Here is a 12,340-nt window from a genome sequence, read left to right as displayed (position 1 = left end):
TTAGTCTGTGAATTAAATAAATTAATCGTCGTTTAAAAAATTAATGTTTTTATTAATCGGTCATCCTATTGTCCATAATACCCATGAAGTAAAATTGTATATTTATATTGTGGACATGATCAAGATATCGAATTTATCACTCCCATGTTTAGTCTTCAGGGTGTGTATAAATTTTATTATATCTAAAACTATTTATAAACCAAATAAATTTATTTTTTTTTGCAGTATGGTAAACAGCTGAAAGACAATTATCGTGCGTTCAAGAATAAAAATGATCCAGCAAGTTCCGGACGACCTTTTAATGTCACACCATCCGTATGTATTTTATCCTCACATCCTATTGATTTACATCTATGTCGCTTTTGCATTAACCGAATGAATTTATCAGCTTTATGTAATAGTAATAATTAAAATGATAATTATGGTAAAGACAAAGATAATAAATCTGTACATTTCCTGTGTGATTTATAATTGATTAATCAGCAAGTTAATTAACGCGATAACGTATTTTTATTTTTAAAATTCATATTAATTTATACTCGTGCATGAAATATTTGACGTAAGAGATTTATACATTCTCTGGGGGTTTTAATAGTTTTGACCGTCTAAAGTAAACTGCGGGTCACGCAAATATTATTCGTTGGACAGTTTACATGTCAGTCGGCCAAGCGTGTCGAATTTATACTTGGATGATTAACAGCAGTAGCAGCGGTGCCAATAAATGTACATTTACACATCGGACCTACACTTTCAAACTCTAATATCGCGCGTAAAAAAATTATCGCGGCTGTACAATCGATAAGTAAAGTAACAAATCTCCAAAGCGATAATCAATTTGTATATTTAAATTTCAAAGTCCACTTTTCACACTCTGTCACAAATAAATTTATTTTAATTATGATTACTAATTTTTTTTCTTTTCTTTTTTTTTTTTTGTAATTTGAATATTCGACTTGGAAATAAATTTTATAAAAAGTTTAGTACATTTGTTTTTTTGTATACTATTGCTATCGTATCGCGAAGTTGACAGAGTAGACAGAGCACAATCTTGTCCGACTCTGACCTCGAGCTGTCAGGAATCAAGTTACTGGTAGTACTCTCTTGGGACAACTTTCCTCGTTACTCAGCCCGCGGAGCTAAGAGATATCCGTTGACTTGGAGACAACTTTTTTTAAAAAATTTTTTTTCAATATCCCTCCGCTGAAACAATGAAAAAAAATAATAAAAAATAAAATGATTAAAGAGAAGTGTGAAGAAGAAGTGACAGCATTTATATTCTCCTCGACCTTGGAGTAAATCTTGTTCTCAAAGCCAGTAGAGGAAGCGAGGAGGAAAGTCTGAGTATTCGCAAGCAGTCAGGCATCTCTCACATTTTACGATCACTTCCTCTTGTCTCATCCAAAGTACTCATCCTACAACTACTACTCTTACTCTTCCACTTCCACTTCTTTTCACTTATCCCTTATCCGTTGTCGTCGTGTAAGACGGTTTTCTAGTCCCTGTAGTCCCTCATCGTCATTTCCCGTCTCCTACCGCTGTGTTGAATCACTCACACACACACACACACATATATATATATATATATATATATATATATATATATATATATATATATATATATATATATATATATATATATTAAATATGTATGTATGTACAGTATAGCGGCACAGTTGGAGTAGTAGTATAGCACAACGGCGTATCGGCTCATCTGCATTTAACAGGCTGCTCGTACAGTAGCTCTCTCGCGTTGTCGTTAAAATTTGACGGCCGTTGCTGCTGATGCTTTTAGAGCTGCTAGACGTTGTATTTCCCTTAACGATCCGAGTCGAGAGAGTGATGGTAGTAGTGGTGGTACCGGAAAGTACGGGCTGTAGATGATGATGAGGAGGGTGAGGAGGAAGAGGTTCGGGAGAGAGCTTGAGAAGGTAGCAGTAGACGAAAACGATGAAAGGATAACCGTATACATACATATATATATATATATATATATATATATACATATACAGAACATGGCAACGAATACCAAGAAAATAAGCTATCGTCTATCGTCTATCGCCTATACTTTGAGGATTTTTTTAACAGCATACTAAAGACCATTCATTTCTCATTACCGAGCCATTAGTTGACTTTATTGCCTTTAATGCTCATCGATAATCGCGTTAATCCAATAGAATAATGGTAACTAAGTTAAATAAACTATTAGCCGGATCCACGTGCGATAAATCAGCCCATTATGTAATGAATATAATAGTACATGTTGTCACGTGTTAACATTATGCGCTTTGGAATTGATTCCAATCAGTGAGTGGCTACTCCCGCGTAGGCTTTCAGTTTAGATCACTCGGCCGAGAGAACATAAAAGGAAAAAATAAAAAAAAGTAATGAAATAAAATAAAAAGGCTTGCCATTGACTGACCTATCGATATCAATTCACTTCATTTTCTCTCTTGCTCACGTGGCGCGCCTTTATTTTTATTTTTTTTTTTTACTGTCTTCTCAGCCTTTTTTCCTTTTATTTTATTTTTTATCGCCTACGATGGGTCATTCCCTCGGACATTCCTTTTGTCGATTTTTCACGTACCATCGAGCGACTGACAAGGGCGCGGCGGTGCTCGCTCGGTTGTGGCGTCAGAGCGCGCAGTACCTCTACATGGGCATCGTCAACGGTGATGTTGGTGCTGGTACTGGCGCTGGTGGATTCCATCAGTTGGTTAGGAAAAGAAATGAGAGAAAAATGTGTACAGAGTGAGGGTGGTCCAAATATCACCGCGTGTGAGGTTACACTGAGAGAAAGAGTAAGAGGAGAAAGTAGACAAGGTGATAGAGGTGGACACGGGTGAAGGGATGAAAAAGAACGCGGTGCAGTGGCGCACTGAGCGGTTTTAAAAGTCGAATAAAAAGCCCAGCCGGCTGTTGCTACGCGCGAACTATCGACCGGTCTAGCTGCGCTTCTCTCCCTTTACCACTATATATATATATATATATACATGTATATATATGGATCTACTCTGTCTCCTGGGGACATGGGATAGTATGACCGTGGATTGGAGAACGAGAAGGATAGTAAAGAAAAGATATATATGTATGTACATGTATTATATGTATATGTATATATATATACATGAAACATAGACCAATGGAGAACACGCCTCGCCGAGTGTTCCTGGTTCACACAAATATTTAGTCGGGTTTTCCTTTTCCGTGTAGTACCCGCTCTACTTATTTACCCAATAAATCCCTTTTACGTTTTCCAGCAATTCGTGTGCTACCTTCTCTTTTTCGTATCCTTTTTACACGGATATTATTTTTATTTTTTTATATTTTATATTTAAAACTTAATGTATTTTATTTGAGCGCAATATTTAACCGTAAAACACTGATTCATTAAGTATAATTAACTTAAATTGAGGTTTAATGACGGCCGTCGAAATTAAATGTGTCTCAGTAATAACGTAAAGAAAAAAAAAAAAAAAAAAAAAAAAAAAAAAAAGTCAAAAATATAAATTTCTTTATAATTATTTTTCAGACCGTGTACTCTTAAGTACATTAATGTATTGTACGTATATACGGTAGAATGTAACTTGTACGTAGCACAAAAGGCTCTTAAAGTAATGATCACGACACGTGTATAATTCGGATATTAATAAAATAATAGCAAGACAACAATAGCTCATAAAATAGTAGACAAGTAAAAGGAAAAGGATGGAAGAGCATATAACACGACTGGAGCATGTTTTTGTACCGCAATATGATGAAGAAAGCCATTATGTAGTGCACGTATTATTTTTACTTATTATATAGTTGGACGAGTGGTACAGATTATTATCAATTGCACACAAGTTATTGTGGGACAAGCAAGCAGATATTAGCTTGATAGAAACTATCGACCTGTCGCCGGTGTGGTCTTGTCTCATTTCCTCTTGGCTGGATGCCCCGTAGTTCCCCTTGCCACGAAGCCCTAATAATTTTCCGGTCCGACCCGGGAAACTAAACGGGTGACTCTCGGCAACCCGGAGGTGCCGTAATTGGGCCGGCGTTCTTGAACCCTCTCTCCCTTCCCCCAACCCCTTCCTCCCTTGCTCTACTTCCAAGTGAGTATATATATCCAAGCACCACCAGGATCCGAGTACCAGCTATGCCAGTGCCAGTACTAGCGCCAGTGCTGGTATAAATGTAGCTAGGGAGCATCACCCAGCTCGGCATTATCGAGAGGATCCGAACCTAAACCAACCTAATCTCCTTTCCAACGTCAGAGAGGACTCACGGTACCAACCATTTACGTTGCGCCACCCAAAATCTCCTTTACGTCCTTCCTATCTCTATCCATTTCTCTCCCTCTCTTTCTCTTTCTTCCGGTCTCTATACTCTGCTATTCTATGTATACATGTACACTATATATATATATATATATATATGTAAAGAAAGACTTGTATTTATTATCTCTCTTACTTTCTCTTCCTCTCTTTCACTCTATCTCTTTATCTTTTCACTATTCTCAACAGCGCTGGCTGCCACGACTTGGCGTCGCGCATGGAAATTTTTAATTTAACTTTACGACCCCGCTGGGAGTTGAGTGTAGCTTCTACTCACTCACTCACTCACTCACTCGTACTCTTTTACTCATTTTTACTTTATTTTTTCATTTTTTTTTTTCACTCATACTACTGGTACTCTTGGAAAACATTTTCCTGCTTCCTTATTCTGGTTGTCTCGTTAACTTTCCCCTTCCTCCTTTTTTCTTCAATTTATATATTATATATGTATATGTAAAGTAACATAACACGAACAGAGGATTTATACGACATAACAGAAAATCTCGAAACAAAGAACGTGAAGAAAAGTGCGGCTGAAATTTAATGTCGGAAAAAAGTATGTGGGGTAGGATGATAGTGAATATTAGTGGGTATTATTTAAAACATGGGAAAATGAAAAGCTGCTTATTTGACAGTTGATGAAAACATTATTTTACTTTTTATCAAAATAATCGATTAAAGATTTTTTTCAAAATAACAGACAAATATATAATTGTCAGAAGATGCAATATATAGCTTAATATGCCTTTGGGGAGAAATGAGATTGTCAAGTGGCTCACGTCAATTGTGAGATTAAGAACGAGTCGATATGAACGTGATCGGACTTATATTCTCTCGATGAGAAAATAAGAGTTTTCGTCTTCGATTATCTCAATTATCCTCTCGAGAAATCTACTTGACTCCAGGATGTCTGGGAGCTTTTGTTCGTCCACAAGTCTCCTAACACAATCAACAACAACTGGGTACACGACATAGCAAAAAAATAAAAAAATAATTTTATTTTATTTAGCAATTATTAAATAAATTTATTTCAAAGCTTTTTATTTTAAACACCAAAGAAAAATTTTTATATTTCTCTCGTGTCTTTGATGTACTCTGAAGCATTTCATTAATTTGAATTATAAAAAAAATATTAAAATCACAAAAAAAAAATATTCAAATAAAATTATTGCTAAAAAAATAATATTTAAATTATCGTAATAAAATCTCTGTACTGCGATTCGTGTATTTGCATATTTTCACTTGTTTACACATAAAATATTTACACACACGCTAAAAATATGAAACAACATTTACATCAATTCGAGTTTATTTTATTTATTTTTTTATAAAACGTAAACAAAAAAATTATTTTAATCGTTTTACCCGAGTGTATCATAATTAGAGCACTTATTTGAAAGACCGCGATGATGAGCTCTAGCGCGAAAAAAAAATAACCGCAAGTAGTTCAAAAGCGAAACTCAAAATAACCGGCCTCAGCCGTAACTTTTACAACCCTCTTTATCGATGGTAATTTGTGGTTGTCTCGACTTTCTCTTTGTCCTTGTCCTTACCCTTATCCATCTCTTTCTGATTTCTCATCACCATCCTCATATATTTTTTTCTCATCTTCATTTACTTTATAGTTTTTGCTTCAATAAAAACTTCCCAACTGAGAAGTTACGACCAACACTAAAAACTGCACACAAGCTATAACTCCGAAGTACATAAACTATATAATAGCTCCAGAGAACTATACAAACTAAGGCATGACAATATTTAAGAAAGACAAAGTATTCCGATATTTTAAATCTTTTAGTCCCGATTTAAATTTTCAAATTATGTCTCAATTTAATTATTATTTTTTTTTTGAGAATTTTAAAATAAATGAAAATCTACTACTCAAAATTATTTAAGATTTTAAGACTGACCCAGTAAAATATTTCAGCAAATCGTTACTCTCTAAAAATGAATCAGTGAAATTTACTTCGGATTAGTGCATAGTCACTGTTTCTACAGCTATAAGTATACCAGTAATTAAACTCACAGTTAATTTAACTGATTTATTTTTAAAGCAGTACAAAAAATAAAAATTTTAGTAAAAGAGAAAAAAAATTTTCAAGTATGAATAGAATGTCAAATGACTTTTCGTCCCCCTTTCTGAGTAAACCTCGTAACTAAATTTTTTTCATAATTAAAACTGAGTGAAAAACATTTTGATATTTTTATCAACACACGTGTAACAGAATAGATATTTTGACCGATTTGTGAAAAAATAATAATTCTGCAGTTATGAGATTTACCCAAAAAAGGACGTTTTGTTCACTAGAATGGACTCGTCTTCTGCTGACTAGCAGAATTATATAACAGACTATAAATCGGATATTACTTTTCTAGCTCACCTCGATTACTTATTTATACACAAATTTACTAGCATCGGTCCCTTTATTTAATAAAATTCTTTGGTTTACATTATCGCCGAAGTCGGGGAGAGCAATCGTCAAACCAGGAAATTAAAAGCAGGAAGCTAAACAAAGATGTAGGCAGTTTTGTTTAATTATAACTATCGCAATACGACGAACCATCAACTTTTGTAAATTACTCAAGTGTCGAGTTTACTGTTACTGCAACTTTCCTGCCGCTCCTGCTTTTACTCTTTCCCAGCAACAAATTTAATGAAAATAAACTTTTCTCATTCCTAAACTATCTTATAAAGAAATAACATAAATAACAATATTATAAAATAAAACTTTCCCATCAAACTTCAAATTCGGTGATTAAAATCTCCCCTTATTTTATTCTATTTCATTTACTTTTTACAAACATACATATACATTCACACCATTAATTAATTTTTTCTAATCAATGATGACAACTTAGAATAATTTATAAAAATACTTAAAATTCTAATTTACTATCAGCAACTTTACATTTCCGGGATTTTTTTAAAATTCACTTATTTACTCAGAGCACGATTTAATTTTAAAATAAAATAAAATTTTTCAATGACATTTAAAAATTATTATCCTCTTCATAAATTAAAAGTAAGAAGTAAAAGAACCGTCAAGATAAATATAAATATATATTTTTCTTTAGTTCGTTTCGTTCTTAGTTCACTCGGTTCTCGCTTAATTACATTTTAATATTTAAACAAAAAGTATTATAATACTAGCAATGTATCATCATAATTTCATCAACAATTTGCAGTCATTATATATTCATAATACTCAACAGAATATATATACGTTGATATATACCCATGGGACGTGTTTCATCTCGTCTCTAGCACGTTTGTGCCTACAATATACTGTGCGAAACTACCCTATATATATATATATATATATATATATATATATATACTTGTATAGGAGATTGAACGAACACCTAATCGATATGGACGTGAACCCCACCGGTATATATCAACATTTCCCCATGGATGCTTCACCTTCTCCATTTGACACTAACTTACTGCACCCTATATACATATATACTCATCTACCCATACACCCACGCATATACTTATATATATATATACATATATATAGATTAGTATTAAATTGCAACATGCGCTTGCGCAAATATCTTTTAACCTTGACATTGAACAATATCCCCCACTCAATGCTACATAATTCTTTCTCTCTCAGTCTTATTTTAAAAAAAGGTGTGTGTTTGTATAAGCGAGTTTTCGCGTCACTCCCCTCTACTCATTTATTCATATACATATTTATATATAAATATATACATAAGTACAATATAGCACTAACATGGAGTTGCTGAGAAACAGCGAGGTCAAAACGTTGTACTGTATATTACACACAGTGCGGCTCACCCACACGTGCATTAATCATTCGTCTCGAATTACCCGGGCAATCTCATACAGAGATTATATATATGTAGATATAACTACCTATATGCTAAATGCCTATATATACTAAAGGGAATATGCAATCCACATATCAATGTACGCACGTGTTACGTTAACTTGCACATACGTTGGACCCGATTATGGTACTCCGACCTATAGGCGCGCACTTCCTGCTCAACGTGTAATTATTATTATCTAATTACTTGTAATACACATTACATAATACTGGGCTTGTTTAATCATCCTTATATTTTTCATTATCCATTTTATTGCCGCTCATTTTATACATTATTGTAATTTATTAACTTGTCAAGTTATAATATTTTAATTAAAACCATCTGGGACGGGAATCGATCCGCGAACCTTGAGCTCGTGCGTAGACTCGGTTGCTTGTCATTGAAATGATTGTGATAGAGATTAAAATGGGCTTTAAAAGAAGATATTCATTGAAGAATGAAGAAAGGAAAAAAGTGTAGACGGAAAAAAAATAATTAACAAATGAACACTCGATGAGTGATTAACGCCGAGTCATGCTGAAACTGTTTAACGATTACATCACACCAATGGAAAATGTCTTCAGAGAGAGTTAAGTCAGACGCATCGAGAAGCATAATATTATTCAAGTGGAAAAATTCCAGATCCTGTCAGACAACTCCATTCATGTCAGCTCTTTTGCTTTACTTGGGCTTGGGCTCTTTGTGAATAGCTCCCGAGCCCTTACGCTCTTGTACTACAATACCCCTTGCTTGATACCTAAGAAATTTTTTTTTAAAGCGATACCGGGTCTCTATAATCACTAGTATATTTATATATATATATTTATATATGTGAATACGGATAGAAAATATAAAATTTAGTAAAACGTCTGGCTCAGAATGATGCTCCGTCGACGATCTAGACAGTTTAATAATTCTAAGAATTTCCATCGCTAAATATTATTTTTCATTTTCCGCGTGTCTTACTGAAGTATTTTGTTCAGTGCATCCTTGTCTCTATGACTGATGTACAGATATTTATAAATTTTTTTTCTTCAATATTTTAACAATTAAAATGAGAGACTTAATAAATATTTTACGCTTTTTTAATCTCTATTTATAGTAGAAAAATAATTTTTACGAATTTATATTCTCTCAAGTTTTTTCAATAAAGCTACATGCATAATTTTACTTCAAATGTCAAACTACGTGCGCGTACTGACAGCTTTAAAAAAAAAAAAATCTAAATATATTTTCACAAATATAATATTTTCACTTTAAACTTGACGTCCTTTACTGTATTCTTTATACATATTGAAATTTTGTAATTTATTCACGTCAAGTTAGAACGGATGAATAAATTTAACGAATTAATAAAAACTCTTTAGTGATCCTGTCATATTACGAATAAATTATATTTCGATTGATATTAAATATCAACTATTTAATTATTTATTTCTATCATAAATATTTAAAATTTTTTTTAGCCGGCAAATTTAAATTTTTAAATACGGAAATTTTTAAATTAGGACAGCAGCTATTAATTACAAATACTAATCACCTAAAGAAATTATTTTTTGCTCCGATTTTTTCCATGTACGTTCATATATCGAGTAGCAAAGACATTTAGCATAAATTAGCATCATAAAAATAAAAATCTGAGTCGTAATATATTTATATAAATAAAATAATATATGTTTCGCAATATTTTAAACAATTGCCCGAACACAATCGGCCAGTTTGCAACAATGAATGTACGACAAAAGTTTATTATCTCTGGAAAAATGCCATCATACATATATTTATATATATATAAGCCGTAACAATCTTAGTGACAAACTGTTTCCATCAATACCAAAAAGGAAATCGAGTGAATGAGAATTCCGTTGTGAATTTGTAATGCATCGGATGGGGTCTCTAGAGAGATTGAAACGAAAGAAAACACCGAAAAAAAATAACCCACTCCACTGAGTATCGAACCGATTCTCACTTTACTTTTATTTTTTTTTTTACATATCCCCTATTTATTTTTCCTCTTCCTATTCCTCTCTTTCTCTTCCTCTTCCTCCCTTTTCTTCGTTGGTTCTTTTTATTCATTCGATGGAAATTTGGATCCTGGACGACTCTGGATTCTGTACCGAACAGTAGCTCATGAGCACACAAAGGAAGAACTCGAGTTCTATACCGGGAACTCGTGCGCAGGATCGTCCACCACAATCTGATCGATTCGCTAAATAACTCCATTTAATTATCAAACAAATTATAACTCTATATTTACTTCATTATCTAAATCATCCCTTACCCAAGCCACAGTAAATCATTTTTTTAAATTTCTCGACACAACGAACGAAGTAAAAAAAAACTAAATTATTGCTTAGATTAAAAATCAAATCATCAAACTGGTCAGTAACCAGCACAATATCAACTCCATTGGATACAAATAGACGCTAAAAAATTACTATTGGATGTATAGATTGAGTTCCGCGTTAATTCATGAGATCAATAGCATCACACTCGACTTGACAGCAAATTTACGATCAAAGTATCACAATAAAAAAATTCCAGCGTAGTTATTTTTCAAAAGGATTTACAGCCAACGAGGTTACCAGGAAGGGAGAGATATAAAGCAGAGCTCACAAGATTCAGATTAAAATGAAGGGGAGTCCATAAATCGCCGCAGCTAGGTCTAGGTCTGTGTCTATGTCTGTGTCTAGGTCTACTTTTCACCGTAATCTCGGCCTCTTAGTTATTTTCTTAGCTCTGAAACTCACTTTCCTTGGATAAATTTTGACGCTTTATTCATATTATCCAGTTATAATAACTCTCACTCCTCGGCTAGTCGTGCACAGCAGTCTAACATAAAGCAGTAGCAAGTTTAAGACCTTAATCATATGGGTTTTCTAGCGCCGGTGATAAATATCCGCGTAAGCTCCGATTGGACTGACTCCAAGTTCGTTTAACCCTCGTTTAGTCGATCTTGCACACATGCTCATGTCTATATCTACCAACGTACGGTGCCACTGCGCGTTTTATTAATTGCGAGCTCTTTTTACCTTCACCTCAAATGCATTCTCTCGGCTTCGGATTTTTTTAAATTTTTCTTTCTTGCCTGATTTTGCTTTTATTTTTACTTTTATTTTTACTAGTGTGTACTATATATATATATATACATATATATAGACTCTTGACTCACCCTTCACGGCACTTGGCTCAGCTCGATTGAACGTTCCTTCAGTTAAGCTGAGTCGAGTTGCGTAATTCCAACAATTACCGCGCCCACTTTTGCTCAATCTTTTGTTCAGCAAGCATTATCATTATCGTTGTACCGTGGATTGTTCACTTTGAGAACACTACAGACATTGCTAATAATCCGGCCTAGTCTAAGAGAAATAAATACATGAAATAAAAAAAATAAAATCTACTTTATTTGTCTGACCTTTTAGAGTTATCCCAAAGTGCCCACAGTTCTTTAAATTCAATAGATTTATTTTTATTTTTATTTTTATTATTATTTTAACTTGTTGAATAAAGCTAATTAAATCTCTCTTAAATAATGTATTTATCTTAAACAACTCAAAAGCCGTTTGTCTGTACATTTTAAAATAAAATATTAAATACGAGATTTTATCGTCAATGTCAAACTCAATCACTATTGACAGTTATTCAATGACTGTCATTTTAAATAATTGATTAACTTGTCAATAACTTTTTATATCACAAACAATCATTTTACGATCAATGACAATTATTATCATTTATGTATTTAATAAAATAAAAATAAAATGGAGTGTTCAAGTTGAACATTCAATCGAGCTGAGAATTGATGCAGACATTTTTAAAATCATATATACATAGATAATGGTTCGCAGTGGTTGAGTAATTCTCGTTTTAGCGAGCGCTTTGCAAAATACCGTGGGGAGAGACCCGAAGGACATAAATTACAGTATAACGAATAGGAGTAAGCCAACGCAATCTAAAGTGTATATGAGAAAATAAAAGGCCGAGATGTGTATGGTGTAGTTTTATTTAGCAACTTGTGCTCGTATCGGTGTGTCGACCAGCAGCCGGTCGGTCAGGTGACGTAACATGGACTTCATATCAGCGATCACGTGTAAGTCTGGACCGGTCACGGTCAAGGCCACCGTCAAAAGGATCCCTTGTTCCGTAAAGGGCTTCGTGACCGCAAAAAAGCTGGCTTTAAAAAA

General features: G+C 33.5%; 1 protein-coding gene across 9 annotated transcripts in view; it reads left to right on the top strand.

Moving 5' to 3' along the window:
* The window catches only part of LOC103571306 (growth factor receptor-bound protein 14), a 200,799-nt gene that overhangs the window by 171,491 nt on the left and 16,968 nt on the right, over positions 1–12,340 (top strand). For all 9 annotated transcript variants that reach the window (XM_053743145.1, XM_053743149.1, XM_053743143.1 and 6 more), the window contains one exon: positions 226–315. In XM_053743145.1, the coding sequence (XP_053599120.1) occupies positions 226–315 (90 nt within the window). The remainder of the gene's footprint in view (positions 1–225; positions 316–12,340) is intronic.

The sequence above is a fragment of the Microplitis demolitor genome, chromosome 1 (assembly GCF_026212275.2).
Source record: "Microplitis demolitor isolate Queensland-Clemson2020A chromosome 1, iyMicDemo2.1a, whole genome shotgun sequence".
Classification (NCBI taxonomy): Eukaryota; Metazoa; Arthropoda; class Insecta; order Hymenoptera; family Braconidae; genus Microplitis; species Microplitis demolitor.
This window is presented reverse-complemented; position numbering and strand designations above follow the sequence as displayed.